The 26,970-nt window shown below is 38.8% G+C and overlaps 2 protein-coding genes across 3 annotated transcripts; one reads left to right on the top strand and one right to left on the bottom strand.

Moving 5' to 3' along the window:
* Positions 1-11,147, top strand: LOC133951789 (probable E3 ubiquitin-protein ligase HERC6). The gene is made up of 22 exons (XM_062385955.1): positions 1-269; positions 1,260-1,416; positions 1,532-1,608; positions 2,132-2,359; positions 3,228-3,319; positions 3,426-3,553; positions 3,706-3,860; positions 4,266-4,321; positions 4,483-4,568; positions 4,690-4,749; positions 5,389-5,485; positions 6,370-6,550; positions 6,788-6,939; positions 7,341-7,460; positions 7,579-7,677; positions 7,831-7,998; positions 8,483-8,623; positions 8,786-8,952; positions 9,724-9,787; positions 9,875-9,945; positions 10,405-10,588; positions 11,012-11,147. Exons 1-22 carry the CDS (start codon positions 50-52, stop codon positions 11,120-11,122), a joined length of 2,814 nt encoding a protein of 937 aa, XP_062241939.1. The 5' UTR covers positions 1-49; the 3' UTR covers positions 11,123-11,147.
* Positions 11,148-12,202: 1,055 nt separating this feature from the next.
* Positions 12,203-19,210, bottom strand: yif1b (Yip1 interacting factor homolog B (S. cerevisiae)). 2 transcript variants are annotated; one of them, XM_062385957.1, is made up of 8 exons: positions 19,073-19,210; positions 17,300-17,396; positions 15,968-16,097; positions 15,747-15,851; positions 14,909-15,045; positions 14,622-14,777; positions 14,326-14,419; positions 12,203-13,417 (listed from the first exon to the last, which is right to left on the bottom strand). In XM_062385957.1, the coding sequence occupies exons 1-8, from the start codon at positions 19,107-19,109 to the stop codon at positions 13,262-13,264; spliced, it is 912 nt and encodes a 303-aa protein (XP_062241941.1). In that variant the 5' UTR covers positions 19,110-19,210; the 3' UTR covers positions 12,203-13,261. The 2 variants fall into 2 exon arrangements, with proteins under 2 accessions (XP_062241941.1, XP_062241940.1); XM_062385956.1 differs by having other exon boundaries at positions 19,064-19,208.
* Positions 19,211-26,970: the final 7,760 nt, after the last annotated feature.

Here is a 26,970-nt window from a genome sequence, read left to right as displayed (position 1 = left end):
ACCTGAGAGCTTCACCTCAGAGCTTCACCTCAGAGCTTCAGCTGCAGACATGGCGCAGCTGTACTGTTGGGGGGACAGCTCCAGTGGACAGTACGAGCCACAGACGGCCCTCAGCCCGGTGTCCTGGACCTTCCCCCGGGACATTAGCTCCATCTGCTGTGGGGACCAGTTCACTTTATTCCTCTCAGGGGATGGAGGCGTTTTCTCATGTGGACACAACTCAAGGGGACAACTGGGACGAAAGACACCCAAAGATGGAAGGAAACCAGGTAAAATAACAACCGTAATAATAATAATAACAACAATAAATTACATTTATAGTTGTTTTTTATCCTTTATTTTTTTGTATACTTTTATTCTTATATTTTCCATCTGGCTTAGTGTCTTATGACACCTTGCTGCTTTTATACAACAATTTGGGATAATTTTAGTACAACTATCGATCTATCGATCTATCTATCGATCAAGAATACAACGTTTTTTTGTCCCTTTACTGTTGAAATGGTATTAGCAGGATTATTATCTGGTTGTCTGCAGTAATGTTTTTCAACATGTGTTTACGGATTTAAACCTTTAATGATTTGGATCTATTAGTTAAACTCATCAGAGGCTGAGTCTCACTTTCGTTTCGATCGCTTCAGTCCAAAAAAACGAAACTTAACCTAAGATTTGTGTTGCGTTCACGTTCATGTGGGAAATTTGGAAACTCATCACAATGTGTCTTTCACGGTTTGGATATATTGTCTGGTTTAGTCTGATGAAATGCAGGGTTTTGGTGGGCAATGGTTAATTCAGTGATGTTTAAGGGGTTAATTCATTAGACGTAATATACAAGAAAATATTTTAGTACAATTACCTCAAAATTGTTCAGTATCCCATGACCAGCAACAGCCACTGGTTGGTGGCATTATGTTTTTAGGTTGTCCTTCTGTCTGTAGGTCCATTCTTGTCAACATGACATCTTAAGAACTTCTTGAGGGAATTTCGTCAAATTTTATTTAAACATTTAGTTTCAAGGATGAACTGATTAGCTATTAGTCAAAGGTCAAGTTGACCTACTGTTCCGGTGAACATGACTTACCAGAGACACATGTAGAAAATTACATTTGGCACAAACATTCACATGTTCTCTAGGCTGATTAGAAGGTCAAGGTCATTGTGACATCAGACTGAAATGAATGTGTTAGCACAAGTATTGCTATTCCTAACTTAACTTTCTAGCGTGGGTGTTTTTTCCCTTGTCTGTCGTCCTGTGTCAGGTCGTGTGGAGGGGCTTGGCGACGTGGTGACGATGGCATGCGGTCAGGACCACTGTCTGGCTGTGTGTGCGTCTGGAGACGTGTTCTCCTGGGGGGCTGCAGAGAATGCAAAGCTGGGGATGTTGTTGGATCCAAAGCAAACCCACATCAGACCAAGGCAATATAGTCTCTGTGATATGTGAATCATTATGCATACTACCACTAAAGCCAGTAGGTGGGGAGTGATGAAAGCAAAGCTGTTTACGGTTTGCAATTGTCTAATTTTATTGCAGTCGGGTGCCCATACCACTGCGGGTACCAGTGATTCATGTTGCCTGTGGAAACGTCCACTCGCTGGCGTTGACTAAAGGTAAGAGACTAAACACACTGATGACCTGTTGTGTTTTCCAACTACAGTATCAAAGCTTTTTACAATACATTCTACCGCTCTGTTCCAGATCCATTAAAATAAATCAATAACTTTTTTTAATGATATCGGACTGACAGACATTCACGGGAAGTGCGGGTGCTGATCCCAGTCAGCAACTTGCATACAATCACTTTCTGTTTTGTCAATAAAGTAAAAGCACAACTTGATTTTTTTGCTGCAAACGTTTATGTCGAACTAAATTGAGTTTTTAATTTGAAAAGTTATAAACTTGGGTCTGAAGATTTTCAAAACCTCTGAAATAGAGCCCACATGCAGTGTATGAATAAACAATAACAGTTCAGTAAACCATTAAAACTTTCATAAATGCTACACACATGCACATTAACAAAGTAAATTATTTTTATTAGTTTTTTTACATTGTTTTCTGCCACTGCTGAGGAACTGTAATGACATTCAAGTCTAGTAAAACTGTTTGATTTTTGCACTCTTTTCCACTTCCCAGGAGGAGACGTCTTCTCCTGGGGTTCGAACAGTCACGGTCAGCTGGGTCTGGGGAAGGAGGTGGCCCTGCAGCACACGCCCGTCCTTGTGGTCGCTCTGTCCGGTGTACCTGTGACCCAGATAGCAGCCGGAGCAAGCCACACTCTGTTCCTCACACTCGCAGACCTGGTGTACTGCTGTGGAGCCAACAAATCTGGCCAGCTGGGGCTCAACAGGGTGGATGAGAAGGGTACACATAATTTACCTTAACTCAGTCACACACTCACACAGCAGATGGTCCATAATATTAGACAATTTCACACTTGTCAATATATACACTTAACACCTGCAGAAAATGTAGACAAGTTGTATGCCTCTGCGCCAGCAACAGCCAGTCTCTGGAGGCATAATGTTTTCGGTTTGTCCACTCGTCTGCCGGTCCCATTATTATGAACAAGATATCTTAAAAATTTCATCAGGGAATTTCTTCAAATTTGGTAAAATAACCTTCCCTTGGACTCAAGGATGATCTGATTAGATTTAGGTCACAGTTGCCTCACAAAACATGATATTTGACCTCTTGATTGACATTTTGACCAGTTGTCACATGAACTTGAGATCAACTGATTCAATTAAAGTCACAGTGACCTCATAAGAGAAGAAAAAAGATCTTACACTAGATCTTTTGAGAAAAGTGCTGTAAAAAGTGTTCTAAAACTTTAGAGGTTATTTAAAATATGGTTTGCTTTTAATGGTAACACAAAAGCAACCTTAGCCTCGGGGAATGTATTTCATCTTAGGGATCCTATGAAAAAGTTATTTAAAGTAGTGTGATGGAAATCTGAAAATACAAGATGCTGGAGCACCAAATTTGTCTTTGTGTATTTTAATAGGGGCTGTATTCAGAAAGGATCAACACAGAGAGTCTCAGGGATCTCAGATTCAAATGCAAGGATCATATATTTGAGAACTAAGGCTGTTTGTCTGAGCCAGTTCAGACTCATAAACAGTTCAGGTCATAAATGCATTTAGACAGGTCTTCAAAACCTTATTTTTTAACTACAATAAAAAATATAAATCTTGTCCTTTTCATGCCCATTTCTTTCCACGACGAACAGGCAGGTTTAACATCTGTATGGTACCAGCGCTCAGACCTCTGGGTGTCTCCTTCATGAGCTGTGGAGAAGCTCACTCCGCTGTGTTAACAAAGGTACAAACTTCACTGATCTCAGTCTGCCTCTCATCCCTACGTCTTTATTGACCGACCCAATGATTTGGCATCTCTTTTTTTAACAATGCAATGCTATGATTTCTAGGATGGTAAAGTTTACACTTTTGGAGAGGGAACCCACGGTCAGCTGGGTCACAGCTCCTCCGCCAATGAAGTGAAACCCAGACTGGTCGATGGTTTGGACGGCCCGGCCTCACAGATCGAATGTGGACGGTAAAAAGGACACACTGAAACTGCATTTTCACATTTACATATTTTTAGGGATAACACGAGCATGATTAGAGCATGATTAGAGTCAGTATATATAACTAATCATCTACCATTACTCTGTAGAATGCTTATGATATCAGTGGTTTCTTTCCCAGGAGACACACTCTGGTGTTGGGCGAGTCTGGTCAGCTCTGGGCTTTTGGTAATGGGGTCAAAGGTCAAATTGGGACTGGACGAGCAGAGAACAATCTGAGTCCCACTCTAGTTCAACTTCCATGGACCACTGACAGTGCAGCAACCATACCCACTGGTATGTATGAATGTCTGTCTGTCTGTCTGTCTGTCTGTCTGTCTGTCTGTCTGTCTGTCTGTATGTATGTATGTATGTATGTTTTTATGTATGTATGTATGTATGTTTGTATGTATGTATGTATGTATGTATGTATGTATGTATTTATGTATGTATGTTAGGGCTGTGGGAAGTATGTGTCTTTGATCTTATCCCCTACACTTACATGAAAATATACAGTATATATCAAACAGTTTGATAAAAGTAAAATATGGAAATATAAAGCAACACATTTTTTGCAAAATTCTGTCACGTAAAGATCCGAAAGTTTAGCAGATAGATGTGACATGAATATATCATAATTCATTATTATTAATATTATTATTATTTGTTAAATGTTATATATTTTTTTATTTCTTTAAACAGAGTTGAAAATATCAGCCGGGTGGAACACAAACTTTACCTACTCTTCACATGCGCAGGTAAATAAAATTTACACAAATAATAAATGTACTTCTAAATTAATACTGATTTGATGTTCTGTGCATCAAAAGTTGTAATGTTTCATTTCAGGATTAAAGTATTTAATAAATTAGGTTTAATGATCTGGCTGCCTGACAATGTATGTCTACTTTCTTTGAAGAGTCATGGGCAGATAACTGGACGTCTCGATAAGAGGAAGCTGCAAAAATGGCTGTCAATGAGACACGGCAATGCAGAGGCAAAGAGGTAGTTTTATTAAATATATTAATATGCTAACGCTAATGTTTTCAAAAATTGAATGTAAGCCTTACAATCAATGACTGATGTTTTGGGGCTCTTCCAATACTTTTCTCTTTTTGTGCAACAGAGAAATATCGTCAATATTTTTGACAAGTTCAAGTCTTGTTGCAAGTTTCACAAAAGACAAGTAAGTTTTTTTTTATAGGCTGATGATTTCTGTGATGTTTTCAGATAAGACAAGATAGAATTGTATTTGTCTCAAAGTAAATTATTGTTCCAGATATAAATCCAGAGTTACAATAGAAAAGAATAAAAAAAAATCAAGTATAAAGAAATAAGTGAAGTCAAAAAAAATAGTATATTATTATATTATAGTAGCTAATATTAAAATATTTAGGGTAAATGTGTGAACACTAGCACCTGGATATATAAATATACAATATATTATTTATTATTGTATGTAAAAACTAAACTAAAAAATAAGTCATATTGGAAATAAGAATTGAGAAGTAATATTTCACAGGATGTTTATATATAATAATAGAAGTAATATTATCCATGAAATAATTTGTGATTCATGAAATCCTCAGAAGGATTGGGCCAAATGCATTTGAATGACAGAAATAAAAACATTATCAATTTATTATGTTGTAAATATTATAGATTATAAAATAATATGCTAACACTCAAATAAAATAATGTGTATATATTCATTTAATAAAATAAATATTGCCCTACATTGAACAAAGTATATTAATAGTTATGTAAAAATGTAAAAAGATAATAAATAATTTCTAAACATTGACTTCTTTGCCTGTGTTATCAGTGGGTCTTCATTAGAAGCTGGTGCTTTAACTGTCGACCTGGAAGCTGCGAGCCGAGCTTTTGACCAGCTGTTGGAAATACCATGGATCAAACAAGCAGTTAAGAAATTCTATTGATTGATTTTCACACGTTCAGATCATTTTTATGCTTCTGTGCTTGAGACAGACCCAAGACATTGGGTTGTTCATCCATCTGCATGTAGTCTTGGGAACACGATATCTCAAGAACGCCTTTGCTAATATCCTTCACATTTGTTGCTAACGTTCACTTTGACTCAAAGTCTGAAGGAAAATGTATATAAAGTACACTAATTGGTGGAAAGGAACAACCACAGGGCGAAGGTTTGGTGGTCAAAGGTCAAGGTGGCTGTGACCTCATGTTCTTGAGAACTGGATGTATCAAGAACACCCATAGAGAATTTAATCACATGCACTGCACTGTGACCTCACAATACTTGTTTCCTTTTGAACGTGTTATCTTAAGAACTGAGACAATCCATTCAAATTTGGAACAAATGTTCATTTAACTCGTGGATTAAGATTAGATTAGATTTGGGTGGTCAAAGGTCAAGATCATGGTGGTATCTTAAGGTCTGCCCTGACTGGTGGAGACGAGCAACCACAGGGAGGTCATTCTTCTTTATGTTTTCTGCCTTAGACTTAGAAATAAACCTCCACTGTTATGTCATAACTCATTAGACTCTGTGGTATGTTCAGCTAATATATATTTTGAACATGGGTGTAAACCAGAATGACGTGTTAACATCTATGGTGTCTTGATTCCTAAATTCTCACATTTTTTAAATACTATTCCATATGTTTCTTGTCAGTCTGCGGATAATTCTTCCTTCATCATCTTCAACACTCTGCTGCTTGAATTACACAACAACTCTTTGGCCATAGGCATTTTGTACTTTAGTGACTATTTCGTTTATATACAATCAACATCACTGTCTTATCTCATTTTGTTATGTTTCTCACAGATGAACCTTGAGCTCCTTGTGACATTGCTTTGTGAATCAATGAAGACCCTAAAATCTCCAGAGATCCTGCTGATTCTGCTGACGTGCCCTCTTTTCCAAGAGGACTCCAGCGTCATGGCGGGGTCGCTCCTTCTGGCCGTCATCATTGAGAATCTGAAAGAGAAGCCTCTGGCAGCGCTAAGTAAACTACCTACCTACCATACATTGTTTGTTTAACATACTAAGAGTTAGTTTTGAATCTTATGAAATTTAAGTGTTCATATCTTCCTTGATATCATAAATAACGTTCCTGCACTAAACTCAAACCACATGTGGAAGGGCACAATATAAAACTGTACACAAATAATCAACCACACAACAATTCTCTCTGCTGTGGAAGTCATACAGTGTGAGTTAACCGTGTTATTTTGTTCGGCAGGAGGCTGGTGGTCTTCGGTGTCACCCTCCATCCTGATGAAGCACATCATGGTCTTCAAAAACGCCCTCGCCTTCATGCTGAAAAACCACCTCTTGACAACTCACAACCCGGGAATCAGATACCTGATGAAAGCTCTGAAACTACTTTACAAGGTCAGTGTCATATTTTTATGATCATTATTATCATCACCAGTGGCTTCAGTGCAGGATCTGCTATACGTGTTGAATTTGGGATCAAAATTGAAATCATGTCTTTTATCTTAAGGCTAAGAATCTTTTTTCTACGACGGAGTGGAGAGGAAGAAAAAACGTTCTGAGATTTAGAAAATAAAGCCATAACTTGATGGAAAAGTTAAAGCCATCAAGTTAAAGCCATAACTTGATGGAAAAAAAATTGTAATCTCTCTGTCTCTCTCTCTCTCTATTCCATACACACCATTTGGGAACCACTGGCTTAGCCTTTGAACTTTGGCTTAAAACTATACATCTGACCAGGTAGAAATCTGATGGTTTCAATGTTTTTTTCTATAACACATCATAATATTTGTTTACAGGCCAACAGAGCTGGAAACTCCTATAAAGTCCCACTGAGCAAGTTTTACGTGGAAGAAATCAGGGACAGTGTGCAGCCGGAGGGAGACATTTGTCTGTGGTTAACATATTCTAAAGTGGAGGTAAAATCATACAGTCCAGTATATGTGATGTTGCAGTGTCCTCAAGAGTTTTACATTTCTGTTGTAGTGCTTATTGCTAAAACAACATCTTAACAAATGATCCATTACTTTCTCAAAGGATGATGAAAACACACCTGCCATTTTCTGCCGCTTTCCGTTCTTGTTGCCTCTGGATTGCAAGGCAAGGGTCTTCGTCATCCATTCGATTGCAATGAAGGTAAGACAGAGATGAGATAATTTGACTGAAGATCAGGATCAACAGCACTGTGTGTAGTACAACTGTAACTTTAGAGACGCTGTGTAATTCTATTAGAACTGCTTTAAGATCTGTGTGGTCATAACTTCATAAAGAAGGTTTTTGTGTTTACAGAGAGCGGGCCATTTAATTGACGCCGGGGATGAAGACGCTTTGAGAAATCCCCAAAATATTGCCCCGCCCACACCCTTCCAGCTGACCCTGAGACGAACTCACCTCGTCGAAGACACCTTCAGACATCTGGCTGCGGCCGACCACTGCGCCTTCAAAAGAGAGCTTCTGGTAAACAGGCGATCAAAGAGCTTTGTTCTTCTGAAAATGTATCTGTCTTTCCCAGAGACGTTAGCTCACTCAAGGGTAGTTAAAGGGCTGCTCCAGCAATTTAACCTTGCACGACTGTAAGATGGATGACATGACTGTTCCCTAAAAGTGATGCCAAAGCATCTCAATCACCACCTGGTGGCTGTTTGCAGTACAGGTCTTAAACCGGCCTTCTCCATGTTAGTGGATGGGACATAGACTATCGACTATCTTTAGATGCGCTCTGGTTCTCAGACCTGTGGGACTCACAAGAGATTTAAAATTAGTTGTAATAACTAGAGGATTGTTTGGAGGTGAAGTGCTGGAATTAATTGTCATAAATTTAGAATTTTCATTTTGAAGTCTCTTCACAATACCATGAGTTATTAGTCATGCTTGGATATTTGTCATTAGAGCTGATTTGGTTTGTGTTCTGTGGGTCATTTAAATATGCTCTCCTCCCTAGGTGCAGTTTGTGGATGAGAGAAAGGTGATGAATGTCAACAAGAGGGACCTCTTCCTCCACCTGTTCGATGAGCTCATCGCTCATGAGTCTGAGATGTTCATGTACAACGAGAGCAAGACTCTGATGTGGTTCCCTCCCAGAGTAAGATTATTTTATTTCAGTGGATTTATTATTGGTATTTGTACGATATTGGCCAAATCCAGTTCAGCTGGTATTTGTATGATACTTCTTCTGTAAACAGTTATCAAATGTTTCCAAATCATACATGGAATTTGTTTTCTTTTTAATTTACGAACCAAACAGCCCAAAGTGGAGGCAAAGCGTTACTTCCTATTCGGAGTTCTGTGTGGAATGGCTCTTTACAACTACAACATTGTCCACCTGCCCTTCCCACTGGTTCTCTTCAAGAAGCTGGTCGGGGTCAAACCCTCAATGGATGACATGAAGGAGTTCGACCCTGTCATGGCAGAGTAAGACATTTTTTATAGAGCTCAACAGCAACATTGTTTTGAATCTGAATTTTGATTGTCAGTCACAATATTTTAACCGTCCAAGGTAGACTCACCACAAGCTATGAGATTGTGAAAAAAAGTTACATATCAACTGCATTTAAAGAAAAAACACATTTAAGTCGCATTGTCAAGGAGAAGTACTACACTACCCACAATCCTCAGGTCTAATTGCTCTCTCTGATTGGTGAGGCTCACTGATACATAGAAAATGGATCAAACTGCTCAGCATTAATACTGTACATCAATGTACGATACACTATTTGAAATACTATATACATACATACAAGATATAAACTATTATAAATTGCAACACTATATAAATATCAGGGTTGAATTCAAGAAGATGTGCTGGAAGTCTTTGACAAGGGATAATATGCACTGGTTTAATAAATCTGAAATTCCTTCACTCTTAAAATAATCATGCACATTGCCCTTTTTCAGTTTTCTTATATTTTCTTTGCTCTAAATCAAATGTTTTAATGATCATAATTTATCTCTTAGCTGTACAGCCTGGCTTAAAACAGAAATGGGACTTTTACTTCCGGAACCAAAACCGTTGTATCACTGTTATGCTGGAAGACTGTAGCTCAGTAAAATTTGTTTAACTCTACAAAAGTGACATCTTGTAAATTGGAACCCTAAGTAGACTTAAAATAATGATTTAAACACCATGACACCACAACTGGACAGACTTGATCTTACTCATGATCCTGTTTCCTGTGTCTTCAGGTCTTGGCGTTGCCTGATGGACTACACTCCAGCTGAAGTCGAAGATACAGACATAACCTTTAAAGTAGGTTGAGATAATCACAGTTAGACTGATACTCTGCTGCCTAAACCTATTTCTGCCTTATTCCACTGTAACTGTGATTCTTTACAGGTGACCTGGGGTGGGGAGCAAGTTGAGCTTGATCCAAAAGAAGCTGGAAAACCTGTCACAGGCTCAAACAAGTGTGTTAATACAGAACCATCTACACAACACTCACGATGGGTTAGCTTCACGACCGTTAAATATTTAAAGGATTCTTTTTGAGGACAAGGTTTGATGTTAACTTTAACATGGTTCAGCAACTAAAGCTGCAGCTCTTCACGCAGTTGTGTCGATGGACTCGTTTTAATTTATGGTTCTCCAAGGGTTGCGCGTGTTGCAAAGCAATTCACCGTCAGAACACTAGGTGGAGTAATGTTTTTTGGCGAAGATGACCTTAGCTTTCTGATGAAAGTCAAAATAAAACAGGACTGTATTGTAATAGATTAATCAAATGAAATGGTTATAAAACAAGAAAAAAAAAAGGCTCAGGTAAAAATTCAGTGGGCAGTAAAGTTCAGAATGAAACCACCACACACACAATATTCAATTTCTGTGGCAGCCGACTGAAGTTGTACTTTCTCATTTCTCTCTATTGAAAGGAAAGAGTTCGTTGATGCCTTTTTCAACTACGCCTTTACCAAGTCGGTGCAGGGCGTGTTTGGAGAGTTCAAGAGAGGGTTTTTCAAAGTGTGTGACATGGATGTGGTGGACTTCTTCCAGCCGGAGGAGCTACAGGCAGTGATGGTGGGCCAAGAAAACTATGACTGGCTGGTGTTCAAGCAGGTTTGTTGAAAACCATTAGAAAACATTAATTCTTTATTTCTCTATAAAATTAAGTCTAGAGAACACATAGGATCTATAGTACAGAGTCTAACAGAATAAATCACCACGTAAGGCGGCAGAGGGCAATGTTGTTCAGTAAGAGTTACATTGTTACTCTTCCAAGACAGTGAATCCACTGCTTAACACCAAACAACTCAACACAAGAAATCCTAGATGGCAAATTGGAAAAAAACAAAATGTCTGATCTCGATAGTTGGTTCAGGGTTTTCGCCCTGCTATTTTAAAATCTCGCCCTTACCACACTATAACGGAAAAAATAACGAAGGGTTTATGGACATTATGGAGTTTGTGTTTCTAACCTTTAAATCGAAAACCCTGGTTGTATTTGTGTGTATAGGTTTCAATTGTTGTTTTTACAAACAGAACACAGTTTATGAAGGAGAGTATCATGAAGAACATCCAACCATCATCACCTTCTGGGAGGTGTTTGAGAAACTGCCTGCGGAGGACAAGAAAAAATTCCTTTGTAAGTAGTGTGATGTGTGGGTACAGACCCACACATCAAAATATAATCTTTTGGAGTGGACAATTATTATTTCTTTAACCGTATTTTTTAAAAATAATTTTATTTAATTATTTATGTGTGTAATCAATCGTTTACTCATATCCCCCCTCTTTTTCTTGTGGAGTGATCACTATTTGATGTTTGCTGCTCTTTCTATGCGTTGCACACTGCACCTGAATATCATGTATACCAATACCATATACAGTTGAACAATGGACAAAAAATGTATCTGTCTGAAAATCTATATTGTTTTGTTGATGAAAACTAAAAAAATTATAAGTTTCAAAATAAGACACTCATTTTCACAGCTGATGTTGGTTATTACAATATTCTATTTTAATTGTTGTATGTTGATTTATAAAGAATAAGAAGGTTCTCACTATTTCTCTAAAAAATGGACGTGATGAATTTTCATCTTGTGCTGACGTCACTTGGACACTGTAAACTACAGTTTAAATCTGAACCTGAAAGAAAGGTCTCAGTCAACTTCATTGGTCATTCGATTCTCGTTTAAAAACACAGGGTTTTCCCAAACATCTGTGTAAACTGCAATGGAAAAAGCAAACGCTGATGATCTCGTCTCGATGACGCTACGAGAAGGAGAATGGGACGTCTGTGTTTTTTTACTTTACCCCTGCAGCTGCCGGCAGATCACCTCAGACAGTCAGATCAAGTCCAAGTCTAATGCACCTAATGAAAGGATCTACTGGCGTGTCCGATGTATAAGAACAGGAGGCAACTGTGACCGTGACTTATCAGCACCAAATTAGAATCTGTTCATCCTTGAGTCCAACCGAACCATTCTACTCAATTTGAAGAAATTCCCTGAAGATTTATAAGGTGACAGTGACATTTGACCCTCAAACACCAAATTTATCAGTTCATTTTTAGTCCAAGTTTAACGTTTATACAAAGTAGGTAGAAATTCACTCATGGTGTAAGTCAAAATCATATTCACGAGCCTGGGAGGGACAACCTGAAAACACATACAGAATTACTCTGAACGAGAAGCTGCAACTTCACGATTCAACTTATATAAACACTTAAGACATTTTTAATTACTTTTATTGGCACCTCAGGTTACGGAGAATCATTTTAGCATTACCCATTCTTTTCATGTTTCATTTGATTCCTGACCGAACTGAAGTGAATGTAAATCCCACCCTGTTTGATTTAACACTGGCTACATAAATTAAAGCAGAGACATTTCATATTGACACCAGCACATAAAAAATTCATTTCTGACGTTAAAATGTTTCAAGTATTATAAGCAGAGCAAAACAACTTTTCACAGATCATCTCATCCTTTTCTTTATTCCATCTAACTTCCAATATGAAATTACTTACTCTGCTTTTTATAAGGATATCAAAAGAAATCATCTCATTGTGACGTGTACACATTAATGTCACTATGGCTCTTGATATTTCTATTCAGGGAGCAAAGCTTACACATGTATCAAAGCACATTCAAAAACAGATAAAACAGAAGGTGACACTGAGATAATTCTGGTTTCCAAACTAACATTGGTATAGAGATGGAAACGGAGGCCCTCGATCAGATTTACATCTGGAGTTGAGCTTGTTGTTTACATTTAAATGGACGGTGTGTGAGAGGTTTGTGTGCTTTTCTTTCTTTCGGCTCAGAAATGTCACTGGTGAGACTTCAGACCAGAGCAATCAGCAGTAATACTCTTTCTATACACAAACATACGTACTTAAATATTCCTAAAAAACATTAACAAATAATTACAAGGTGTAGAAAAACAACTTAAAGCCACTTGCTCTTGATACAAAATGCTTCAAAGACGTTACATTGAAAAAAGACAAGATAAAGATGCAATAGTAAAGACATGAGGCTGTGCTGTGAGAGAAGAGGCATTAGAGCCTCACATCATACGAATCGTCTTGTAGCACGAGTTCTGCTCCGTGCTCACACCGGGTGAGTCTTTGTGTGAAGTGACTGGATATCAAGAGAACTGTTGGCTGTCTCATCCGAGTCGAGCTTCTTCGAGCCGTGCGTTGTGGTTTTTTCTTCTTCTTCTATTTAAAGGGTGAGGTGGCATTTGGTTGGCCAAGTTCATCTCCTGCACAAGTGTGTGTTCCAGCTTTTATCTGATGAGGTGGTAGGTGAGCCAGTACATGAAGATGGGCTGCGCAGCTGCTATAGACATGGTGAGGTACATCCTCAGCTGATTCCGGGCTCCTCTCACCAGCCTACCCTCTGCCGCCGCCTCGGATAGCAGCTTCAGACGCAGTGTGCGGATCTGTGGAGAGAAGGTGTCCAAGTTTTGATCAGGTGACCAAGTGAAGTGAAAAGAAAGATGTGTGAAAACAAAAACAGTTCAATAAGGTTCAGAAGAGTTGATGAGAGTCTGTGGTAACAATGACATTTTTGTTGTCTTTTTGATACCTGTGTGCAGATAGAGTGAAGTTGTATTACCTCCACAAAGAAGGTTATTTTATACATGATAGTCAGCACGATTAAGAACAAATTATCGTAAGATTAGTTGATAAAAACAACAAAATCACAACAGATACGTGCAGCCCTAATCTCTTCAAAAATATCTGCAGTAGAGTTGACACGACAGAAGTCAAATATTTATGGGACTGATACTTTTGAGTGTGTGCAATTTGAAAATAGTTGATTGGATTTCACTGTAAACGCTCTACTGTGTGCTACCCTACTTTATTAGTCTATAGATGTGCGGTAGACAGAAGACCTCTGTGATTAGAGGTTAAAGATTATGAATGAGCGCTTGTAGAAAAAAAAAAATACATATATTTCAACAAGGAAACATTCGTTCCAGCCTATCTAATCATTGCAGTACCAAGGCATCTCACTCTAACAGCAGGAATCGAATACTAAGGCTGAGGGGGCCTGTGTGGACTTAACTTACTGGTTTAGAAAATAGTGCATTATTTTTACATGCATACACTCCTCAGTGAGATTACATGCGTTTATATTTGCTTAAGCTGTCAAATGAGTCTTGAGCACATTTACATCAAAAAGTTAAATAATGTCTTCTTGCAAGAAAATGAGCAAACGTCAACCATTATGATCAGTCTGTATTGTAACCATGTGTTTACTAAATGTAGCTGAACAAGCGTCCTCATTTATTTGTAAACAGGAATTCTGTCAGTGAAGATCAACAATTAAAGCTCATCTACTCACCATGAAGACAAAGATGGCAGCACAGCACCACAGTAGAGAGAGATAATACGCTGGCTTCCCAAACAACAGGCCTGCTACTACACCTACGATCATCCTGAAGAGATAAACAAACATCAGAGACAGTTAATGTATCACACTCAGACAGCCTTAGTGTTTTTAACTGAGAGAATTTCAAAAAGCTGAAATTAATTATTTCCTTACCATCACATAAATCAAATCATTAAATGCAAATAATACAAACACAGCGAGAGCCTGATGAAAATGTAAACACAAAAACAGAGAGATGATGTCCATACCCAACATATTTGTAGCCAGAAAAAGCCAGCAGGTCTATGGTTGTGAGGTCTGTGTTTACGGTCACAAGGTAGAGGGACAGCAAGACTGCCAGCACCTCCATGACCAACCACACAAACGCTGAGCTGGCCTGAACTCCCAGCAGCTCCGGGGAAAACCTGAGGTGTGCATGAATAACAGCAAATCAGAGCAGAGCTCAGGAATCAAATGATCATAAAGCATTAGATTTGTGTCTTTTCTGGGTAAAAAAAAACAAACAACGGTCGTGATGGATGCATTGTGTGCATACTTGTTCTGTGTGCCGAGGGCCAGTCCGGCCACCAGGACGTATGTGATGAAGCCCATGGCAGGAATGTAAAGGTCAGGAGCGTTCACGTCAAAGCGAGGAGCCACTGGAGTGTCCTGCTGGTAGCTCACCTCCCAGTTCTATAACACATGTGATCAGACACACGTTAAGACTCTAGAGTGAAAGCAGGTCCCAGATAAAAGGCCTGTTTATTTTACCCGCAGCTTAACTTTCAATGTAGTAACTTAATAACTTGTACAGCACTTTTCCATACAAGTAAAGTGCTTAACAACAAACAATATAAAAGTCACAAACAATCAGAGTAATACAATTATAAAGATAAAAATAGTAAAAGTAATAGACATCATACGATAAAAGCTTTTTTATAGATGTGTCTTAAGAAGAGAGAAACTCTTTGTTGAAGTCTGCTCCCCCGAGTTTCCTCGTTAGAAGAATCTCGAAGTTCAACTAAATAACCCTGGTTTATGTTGGGACATAGACAGGTCGGTCTATCTCTAGGCTAAAAAGCAACATCTGGTACACTTCTGTCCGTCTTTGCAGCTCTCTGAGCTTTCTACATTTTTATGCCTGTTAAAACTTGTTATTGTTGAGTAGTTTTCCTCACTCCTGTTAAGCGATAAGGTCGAAAGATTTCAAACCTTGTTAAGATCTGAGGCAATTGTGATATGTGAATATGGGCTATACAGATACAATTTGATTGCCTGGTAAATAAAAAAACTAATATACTGTATACTTTACATTGTGGTTCACTTTTCCACAGATTTAACATTCAATGTATATGATCAACTACCTCTGCAAAGACACGTATAAGCAGACTTACCTTGTGCATGTAAGGGAAAACTAGAAGGCCCAGCTTCTTCCCTACGTACAATGTGTCCACGGCAAAGTAGTATTTCAGCTTAGAAATTGGGATGAACCTGTCCAGCTGAAACAAGAAAGCACAGACACATGTTAATTATTTATCCATATGTGAATATGCTACTATTCAAGACATTTATGAAAAACTTTTTGTAACGAAAAACAATTGGAGGCCACTCTTACATTCTTATCCACCATTTCCCTCCCTTGGGATGCCAACGAGCTGCCGTACGCCATGGCCAGGTTAGACATGGGGTCTGACAAGAGGGACTGGCCTGGGAAGCCTTCTGCTTGCGGCCCAGCGTGCTGATTCCTGCCAACATGTAAAGAAAAAGCTTCAGCTGAAAAAACATGGTGACTTTCTAGCTTAAATGCATCCAGGGGAGAATCACTAAAAGCTGAAGAAATAGAAGAAAATAATTGTTTGTTTTCGCAATATCTTTTAAAGGAGTTTCTTGAGCTGGACACGATTTGATCGATTAACAAAAGTATCAGATGACAAGCTGGAACGCAGGCTTGAAGGTGAAGACCAAGGCATGTCTACAATCTGGGACTCTAACCTCAACCCGCCGTTGAGAAGTGGGGGCAGGATACCGGAGAACTACAGCCACTCAACACTGTGATCCAGTGAACCAGGTGGCTGGTGACGCTGGTGAGTGTAATTCAGGGAGAAAGATTCTCGACACCAAAAGTGTGTGTTGGGACAGACGTGTCAACAGGGCAGGTTTTGGGTACCCAATAGAATCTATGAAGCTTCTGTAAAATTCTTGCATCATGTTTATTTTAAATACAATGTATAACTGATAAATGTCACGAAGGCTGTAAGACGCTGGGTTAAAAATGTACATTACAAATACAATGTATATTTACAGTCTGTCCTTTACAAAAATACAAACTTTCCACAACTACAGGACCAATACGGAGTGAGTCATCGTGCTTGACATTGAGCTTCTCTTGAAAATTGTTATTTTTGTATCAACAGTTCTTGACTCAAACCGTTTTGAGACAAACTCTGGAGGACGTCCGCAAAATGGCAAGTGAACTTCCTCCGGAGTTTGCCTTTCATACATGAACAACGCAGCCGGAGATTCTCTGCTAAGACCCATTTACAAGAACAAAAGAATCTCCAGAGTTTTCTGGTGAGGGCTGGCGCAGAGGTAGGACATAACATATTAATTCTGCTGCAGGGATCATTCGTTTTGGCATGGGCCAATTTCACAGATATATTTTTGTATCTCCTAAATGTGTGGCACTGCTTTTTCATCCTGAGATATTTGTATTATTTTTCCACTCGCTAGTCCCGCGGAGGATCCTCCTGCTACATTCTCACTTGGGCTCTTCGGACATTATCAAGTCCACGGAGCTTAACTAGGGGACTGGCCGGGGAAACTTTGGAGAAAGTACATAGCCTCCCAGTCAAACCTTTGCCATCGCACATACAGCCCCTCTGGAGTAGGTCAGACGATTATCTGGAGCTCAGTGCATGTGTAAATTCACATCTGGAAGGCCTCTCACCTGTAGCCGCTCTGTGGTCCGAGCCCAGCTCCACTTGTATCCTCAAACATACTATCTGACCCATCTCCGGCGTTGTTCCTTAGACGCATATTAGGCTCTGGATGACACAAGAGAAAGGAGAGAGACATGTCAAACAAAGGAGCAGATCTTTACCTCTTGAATCATGTTTTACATTTTTGGCGTGCAGAGAGAGATGGGTGTTGGGGGCAGGTAGAGGCAGGAATAAAAAAAAATCGAATTCTAAATTAGCAAGCATCCCTTTCCATTGTCTGTCGTTTTTTGTGGCAAATAAAAATGGATTGATAGAAGCCTTTCACTCAGTATCAGCCTTCGTCCATATGAAAATGTTCCTATTACAGAAAAATCAATACAGAAAAATGAGCAGCTATCTTTAGTTCCTTGAATTTTTTTTTATATTATAATTATATATATTGAAATTTACCTCACATCAGTATTTTTTTCTGTTTTATAAAAGTACCCATGTCATGCCGTTGCACTTATAAAGCTTATAAAGCGTAAAGCCACTTTGGCAAAATGTAATATCGATCATTTTATGATCGATACATAATTCTGTGTGCAACGCTCTGCAGGAGAAAGAGCTTCAAACTCTGTTCCCTGAGGGAGAAAATCTCTTCATCCCACTTATCACAAGGGCAGATTACATCATCCTCAAGAGGCACGGACTCTTTTAGATAGGAAAATATCTCCCTGGAACATCCTACTCCATCATGAAAACATCAAAAGTAATTAGGTTGGCAGAGTCAGTGGCGTCTCTCAAGTCCCTTTTAAAACGCAATTCTAACGAACAGTGTTTCCTGATTTAATACTTTCTTTGTTAATTTTAATTATTTGACGTGTAGTTGTTGAAGCACGTTAGAATGTCCTTCCACCAGTGGTTCACTCCGGATCATATCTAAATTGTTCGTTGTTTTTTATTTAAAATAAGGGGCCAAAATTAACTTCTACCAAAAAGCATTTTAGATTTTATCTGGACTGTTTATTTATGTCATTTATGCCCTTAAATGGATGTGCTTTGGTGTGAAGCACTTAGTAACAGTGTTTCGAGTGGTGCTCCATAACAACTACTTACTGATAATAATATTATTATTAAGTGTGTGATGTTTAGGTGATGACGAGCCAGACTGACTGTGGAGAAGTAATATTCTGAACCACATGTAATCCTCTGATTGTTAACTAACTTGTCAGATGATTGTTGGACGCAGTTAACCTTTAATTTAACGTATTGTCAGAGTTTAACCTCATTCCTGACTTTGAATCTCATCACACACAGCTCTTCTTATGGATTTGTATAAAAAATACTTGCTAAAGACGGAGCTTTACTCACACTCAGACAGAGGCTTGGAAACAGGAGCTAACACGAGTAAACAACTAGCTTATCTTTACACTTAAACTCGAGGTGGTTTTTAACTTTGTCCCATAACTAAAACATCGACAGAGGGGAACACATCGTTCAAAGTACGCGAAGCTGCCGTTATACAGCAAGCCCGTGGAACGTTATGTGCGTTAGCTCGGTAGTTAGCATTGTTACTTTACCTCAGAGTGGATAAATCTCAAAGGAAGCTAACGCTGTCACTTTAGTTTTTATTTGCGTATATGGTCTTCAATGAACCTTGTGTTATTTCGAGTTGATTTGGAGTTAGCGGCTAAAAGCAGCGAGCTAACGTGCCGTTCCCGTGGCTTTAACCGCAGCAGCCTCAAACTGCGCACACGGTGAAATCTGACTCGATCCACGGACTCACGTACGTAACTTACGCTGTCTGAAGCTGGGCTGAGCTGCAGTGGGATCCATCAGAACTGACGCGGTGTTAGCTAGTGTTGTGTCCTTCTGTGTGTCGAGTGATCCAGGACGAGGTTTGTCAGGAGCGTACCGAGGCTTGTTTTGATGACGTATGTGGTGACGTTCAACGCCTCGCGAGCCGGCCGTACCACGTGATTAAGTCCAGATATGGTTCGCTGGTTTGACGTACGAATCGAAACCAAGCACTGTGGAAAAGTTGTAATTTTTTAATAAAAATGAATAAAATGATGTCCATATTTTACGTGTTAAATGTTGTCCCCAGTAACACAAGCACATTCACATCACAACCCTCTGCTCAATTTATTTCCACTTTCCCTTTGACCTCGCCCTTGTTTCATAAAGCCAGACATCAGATTAATAAGTTCATAATTTATGCATTGGCATCAACTCTTTTATTCAATTCAAAGCTTCACACACAAAAGCCACGGTGTCATTATAATCGCTCTGCCTGTTTAACATGTATTGTCCACTTGATGGCACAGTAGAGCAAATGAAGCTCCATGAAGCTTCGGCCCATGAGTGAACCAATTTGATGGAAATCTTCGACGCTTCATGAAGCTTCATCTCGCCATCACTACCACCGACACGAAGCCCACGGTGATTTATAACATTTACATGGAAGGGAACGTTTTCTTCTTCTCTCAGGGTTCAGGGTAGTTTGTCGTCTCAGTGCTGCCCCCCTCCGGACTCACGCTCCCTCAATCCTCCACATTCTCCACCCGTGACTTCTTGGTTCAAAAACCCAACTCCCCTTTGAATATCTATACTTTTTGTAATTCCAATATTACACATATTTTTTTACTTGTAGTACTCAAACAGTATTTGCTGCACATGTCCACTTATCTACATTGTAATATGATGTCTAAGACCATAATACTGTTAATGCTTTCTGCATGAAACCATTGAGTAAGCACTGGGTCATTGATTCTGTTCAGCATTAACATCAAGCATGTACAATTTTACCCTAAAGTCTGCCATGGACAGAAACACATCTCATATTACACCTATACATTTTAATATTTTGCACACTCACCATATCAGTTGTATTAGGTGATTATAAAGCGAAGTACCAGTTACATCTATGTGCTTTCATAGTTTTTCTGACTTTCAGAAAGATTACTCAAAAACAAAAAAAACAAAAATTGACATGATATTTTGAGGAGGAGTTGGTCACAACCCAAAGAAGAGCGCAGTCGATTTTGGAGAGGAGCCATGGCAGAGGTCTGTGTTCACTTCTAGTTGATGAACAATTTGCCTGATTTTGTGTAGTTTCCTAAAAGGTTTTTTAGTTGTGTTTTCTCAATATCTGTGCTCATTCGCTTTGTACCTTTTGTAGCCAAACAAAGGATGCACAGTATAAACAGGCAGATCGCAGCCTTTGAAAGTTACTCATCCATGTGTGTGTGGGTGTGTGTGTGTGTGTGTGTTTGTGTGTGTGAGGCCTTCAGGGATCAACTAAAAGTCGTGTTTTTTTTTTTTATAATAGTGTTTTTCTATCTGTGCCAAAGAGCTGTTGTAGACAGACGGAGTGGTTGTAATGTAAAGAATTGTACACAATAACATGAGACAGAGAAGCACTACAGGACGATTCATCACAGTCAAAGACGACACAAATAAAACACATTCATTAACAATTCGTGATGGTGTAATGGTAGTGGAGTCTTTTGATTAAACTCACTGTGTATCTGTGTCTCTGCTGACAGCTGGACTCGAGTGGCCCTCAGGCCAAATGACCATCCCTGTTTGAATGGACTGTGCATTAAAAGCTGTTCAATTTGCTAAAGCTGCCCTGTCTAACGTGCACTTTTTTGCCGTAACTTTTAAAAGAGAAGCACATACGCAGTCACAAACACACAATCACATATGTAGACAAGCACGCACACACCCATCCACACACACACACACAAACATACACACACATAAACACACACACACACACACACACACACACACACACACACACACACAGAACAGAGTCTATTTTAAGGGGTTTCCTCATGCAGTAGTAATTGTTCCCAAGGCCAGAGAGAGTACAATAGAGGTCTACAGTTAACAGCTTGGTGTGCGGTGACACTGGATACACATGAGTGGCTCGTGGCGAATCCGCCTTTGGAAATTAAATTCAATAACGCAACCTCATTTCAAGCAAAACCATGCATCAACAAAAAAATGCTCTGTACATGTGCGTCTGACTGTATATGAGCAACATCACGTTTGGGGGTATTTTAAGCGTTTGTATGAGATTGTTGTTCTCAAATCTTCTGAGCCCATTTATATCAACAGGAAGATGACGTGAGTTTAAATGCAGGTGATTTGAAAAGAGGTGAAAATATCACAGACATTTTTTTCAAGATTGGATGAGGTGGAGAAGTTAAATAAAAGCTCAATGCAGCATCACGCAAAGGAAAAAGATGAGTTTCAGACGTGCCTAACTGCTGATACTCACACTGAAAGACTTAAATCTAATTCATCTCAGGGTAAATTTATTTAGAAACTTTATTTGTAAAGCACTGTTTGAATCAAGGAAGAAATAATACCAGGCACATAGAATAGAATTAAAAAAGAAACTGAGCCCAGAAAATAGAATTATTAGTCGTCTTACTTCATTGGGAAGTGAATTCATAACCCCAACCTTACCTGAGTTTTCGGCTTCATGCATTTAGGCCCAAACTTAATTCATTCTATTTTCTACAACCAAGATTTAAACACATTAACGTACAGATGAATTGAAAATGTCAAAAGGAACTATGATTATATATGTTTATATGTATGTATATAGTTTATACTGTATATTATGAGGTGCCCCTCACCCATCGTGTAAACGGAACCAGATGGATAATGTAGGTTAAGCGGCTGCATAACATGATGCAGTCACCGACATTTTCTGCTGTTCATCTACAGAGAATGAAAACAGTGTGGGACTACATGTGATTTTTTGGTTCCCATTTGTATATGGGTTCGTGAGTTCATGACTTGCCCTTACGATCATTCAACTAATCAATCAACCAAATGATAGGACTTGTCAGGCAGATTAGTGGAGATGGTGCTTCACAAATGACGAATGACAAATTAATTAAATTAAGCCCCAGAAAATTCTGACAATGATATACCATAAAATAGATTTTAAAAGTGATTTTGATTGTAATTAAATCATGATATCATGCATTCTTTACACACTAGTTATATGTTACTAATAAGAACATTTTTGAAAGAGATAAAAAAAACAACGTCATGCACATCGATGATTTTAATGTAAATGAAAATGCAAATGAATAATTCAAGCACCATTGGGATTATGAATTTCAGCCGAAGGAAAGTGATGGCAGGAAGATGTACACGGCGTGAGCAGTGTCAAAACGAGTTTATGTGCCGAAGCCACACCAGCATCAATAATTCTGTATGGTATGTCAGGCATGCTCCAAGTACCACTTTCCCACCGCCCCCCCCCCCCCCCCAACATACACATCTTTACAGAGGGAGAGAGAGAGAGAGAGAGAGAGAGAGAGAGAGTGTCTGAATGAAGCACATCCACAACTGTGCTCATCCGGCGAAGCAGCTAGTTTTCCTTCTGGAGAAGCTTCCACTCATTATTTTCTTTTTCCTTTACATTACAACGCTCCCTTTCCCAACAAGAGCATTTCATTCACACACTCAGGCTGGCGACCATCGATCCAGGGATGATGGAGTTCTCACTGATGGCAGCTCAGGTAAGGAAGCAGGAAAATGTTAAGTCTCTTCAAAGTCTTACTTTTACTCTTGTCTATTGAACTCCAAGGGTTTTTAATTAGAAGTTATACAGTGCTAGATTAAAGTACTAATTACTGAAAGTAATTGAAATACGTTTTTTTATTTGATTTGTAACTTTTGATTGTCTCATACTCGTGCAGTGTCCAAACCTTCCTTTTGGGAATGGTCTGTTTTCAAGCCACTTCAGAATTACTCCTTGTCATTATTGAGTCGTCCTCCAACAGCTCTACAATATACCGTCACTTTTTGTTGTTTGTGTCCTGGAATTTGTGAAGTTAGAAATGTGTTCATCCTACCTGGTTGATCTGCGATGAAGATATTATTACTAAATATTTGATATATATAAAAACATTTGCTGTGTTACTCCTCTTGTATGAGGCTTTTATATATGAGTTTGAACAATATACAAAACTCCTTACTTAATTATTTTTTCATAAATTGAATGTTGCATTGACCCAAGTCACATATTTTCAAAATAAAAGCTCTGTAAATCAACTCCTTATAAAGCATTACAGCAATAAAACAACTGATGCTTTACTTTGCGTACAATTTGCCAAACAGGAAGTGTTTTTTTGAATATTGTTGCAATGACGGAGATCAGCACCTGTGACTGTCTCTGTCAGTCCGATATGGGAAAATAAAAATAATCAATTTATAAGAATGATCAGGCCTGACAGAAATGATTGGCCTGCCAGTTGCTGTACTTTATGTGAGGATTTAGAAGAAGACATGTTCAACTCATCCACAGACTGACTGTTAGCACACTGCTTCACTCTCACTGGCTACTACACAGCCTGGTCCCCCTCTATTTGTATTAATATTTAATGTTTTGGTGTCCAAATTGCACCAAATTTGAAAATGGACTTTCATGGGTCGTTAGCAGTGCACATTCCAAGTGTGAAACCGATAAGTTTGTGGGATATAGCTTCCACATACAGACAGACTGCCTTTGTTCATTTACAGCAACGGTCGAAAAATGTAGTTGATTTAATGAAAAAATTTAGTTAAAATAAATTGAAAAATTAAGTTAAATTAAATTAGATTTAGGATTTGAGAAGGTGCGTGCACGTACAGAGATGAGTCAGACCTCAAATTGGCATCTCTAAAAATAAGAAACATGCAAAGCAGGCAGGGTTTTCAGAGTCACTGTGAGGCTGCTGTTTTGTAGTTATTCTGACCTTTTATCAACTATTGACTAACTGAACTGAGGTGAGTGAAGCATCTATGAGCCATAAAAACTGCATGTTTTGAGGGTGAAAGCAACTTGTTACACTTTTGTGTTCCTGGTTCTAACATAGTGAACAACTTGAAGTCGAAACAAAGATACTGATACCCATGTCCCGCACTCATCCCTATGTACTCACTCCTTTATAATGGACAACATATAAATTGAATAATTCTCTGCCAGTGTTAAAATTGTTTAGAATGATTTTACACCTGAAAGTCTGGACCATGGTCTGAACCAAAGTTCACGTTGTTTTCAGTTGATCTGCTTAGTTTTGGTTCACGTCGCAATTAAGGGAGTGAACTAAAGAATTTTGTATGATATACATAAGGTGCATCCTGTCTTCATCACCCATGTGCACTGTGTCTACCTGTTCTTGACACTGATTAGTCAATATAAGTCAAGATGCCCATTATTTCCACGAGAGTGCACACTGTCAAGTTTCATCTTTTCACCCCACCAGAAGGTGGCAACTCCCAACACATTCCTGCAGAGGTCAACCATCTGTGGAACATATTTCAGCTCAGGTATACTATTAATACTGAAGGTATCAAAAGGTGTAAAACGTCCCTTTTCCACTGGTCAAATCCCCACTAACATAGCTTCTCAGTTTTTGCTGCGTTCATGACATCAAAAATGCTACACTGTTGAATATATGTAAATGTTTGCCACAGAATGGCAAACATTTATACTGGCATTGAGAAAGGAGTTAATTGCCTTCTTTATCTTGTATAATTTAGTTTACCCGTGTATAAATATCCTGCATATATCTGCTAATATTGGTGTAAAAGAACACATTCCATAACAATGCAAAATAGCAAACAATTTTTTTTATTCTGTAAATTACTATTATTACTATTTTTAAAACTCTTGTACTTTTTACTGGACTATTTGCTTCAGCAGTTTCATTCTATTTTTTTGCCTTTGTTTCTCTGCATCATGGTACACTATTTTAGTGCCTGTTTCTTTCTTATCTCTCCGTCTCCTCTGACCTATGATGTTGAGCTTTCAGGGGCCTCGGGGCAGAGCTGTATGTTACTGTCGATGTCCTCTTGCGAGGTGCAGGGAGATGTAGCCTGCAGTAGATATGCTTTGAAAGTAATAACTGTAGTAAAGCTTCTGAGTGCAACAGCACAGTGGAAGTCCCACTACCCACTGCATGCTCTCTTTGCCGCACTGAACCTTGCACTATTTGCAAAAGGAAGATGTTTTTCTTTGCCCGTCAAAAACATAATGGAAGATGGGTTCATGATGAAAACGGCTTTCTTAGAGCTATGAATAGGCAAAGTTAAAATAGCAAATGTGTTTTTTGTCATGGTCCAGTTGATATTTGTGTTATTGAAAAAAAGGTTTCACAATGCAAAACCCAAATTTAGACTTCGTCTCCACTTCTGCATTGAAGTTTGGACAGATTAAAAAAGCATATGGATCATGTGACGGTAGGGAAGCATAATACACAGCAGGCTTTGAGGACATCTGCCATCCACAGTGGAGATTCATCACATTTTAGAAAACTGCTGTCACTCAGCCGGCCAGATGCCTGCTGAAGTGTGAAATGGTGCCATCTGCTGGTATCGTTTGAGACCAATAAATAATTTTCCAATCTCAATTTTGGTGTGTTTGCACTTTTTGAGCTTTCACATATGAAACATCTAAGGTGCATCAGGAGTGATGAGGCTGCTGATTCATGCCGATTAGATATCTCCCGCCATGTGCCTATATTCCCTGTCCAGCTGTGCAGATGTGAGGGAAAATCTCCATGAATGCATTTGCTCGACGGTGCTAAATCAACCAACCCTCTGCGTGATGACACATTCAAGTGGTGACAAGAGACATTGCAATCTTTCGTCAAGGCTTTTTTCCACACAAGAAGTTTGACTTATGAATTGTTTAGCAAAATTGCTATTTCTGTCTGAATATTTCTGATTAGAAATCAGACTCAGAGTGACACTCTAGTTTCTGGATGGAGTACTTTATTCTCCTTTAATTGCCTGGATGTTGTGACGGAGCCGGTCTGCTCCAGACGTGAACCCTGTCTGGCTGAAGAAGTTTGATGGAGAGCCTCATCTGATAGCCATCTGTTCGCTGATAGTTAATCAGCTGTGCTCGATGTGTGGTCTTTAATCACCCCGCACTAACTGTCCCCAAACACCCTGCAGTCAACGGCTTGTCTTTTATCACTGCTGGAGAGTTGATCGTTTTTAAAGCAAACTCAGGAGCTACCTTTTTAGCAACCATAACCCTATACTTTATACTGTTTTACTGGTATAATGTTTTAGTCATTCTTTTTTCTTTTTACATCCTACTTTTTATCTCTGGTTTCACTTTAAAACATCTGTTTCATAATATTAAGTTTTTTTTTTTTATTATTTTGTCTTTATCTTATTCATTTATGAGATATATACTCTACTATCCTCTACTATAGTAAACTATAGATTATAGAGACAATAGTTATTTGCGTGGATGGAGAGAGAGAGAGAGGTCTCTTTATCCTTTTATTCTATTAATCAATGTGTTTTGTATTGTAATAACTTTACATTAAAGTTGGCACAGCAAACATCAGCATTCTTGGTTCTTCACATAAATCAGAGAAGAGTGTGAACACATCTCAGATTTATAATGTTCTGTTGATCATGTTAATAATCTTACATAAAGTGGTGCATTCGTCAATCGCATGATATGAATGTTGACTTCAGTTTACCTCTTTCTATCTTTGATGAAAACTGAGTGACCTTGTGTAGATAACTGGATTCTCTCTCTCCACTGGGTGACTGTTAGATTGGGCCTAATTAGTCCTGTCTATCAAAGTGCGTGTGATGGAGAGTTAGGGCAGATTAGCATCTGTTTAAATAGTTTATCCACTACGTCAGTGGGGGCATC

The sequence above is a fragment of the Platichthys flesus genome, chromosome 4 (genome assembly GCF_949316205.1).
Source record: "Platichthys flesus chromosome 4, fPlaFle2.1, whole genome shotgun sequence".
Taxonomy (NCBI): domain Eukaryota; kingdom Metazoa; phylum Chordata; class Actinopteri; order Pleuronectiformes; family Pleuronectidae; genus Platichthys; species Platichthys flesus.
This window is presented reverse-complemented; position numbering and strand designations above follow the sequence as displayed.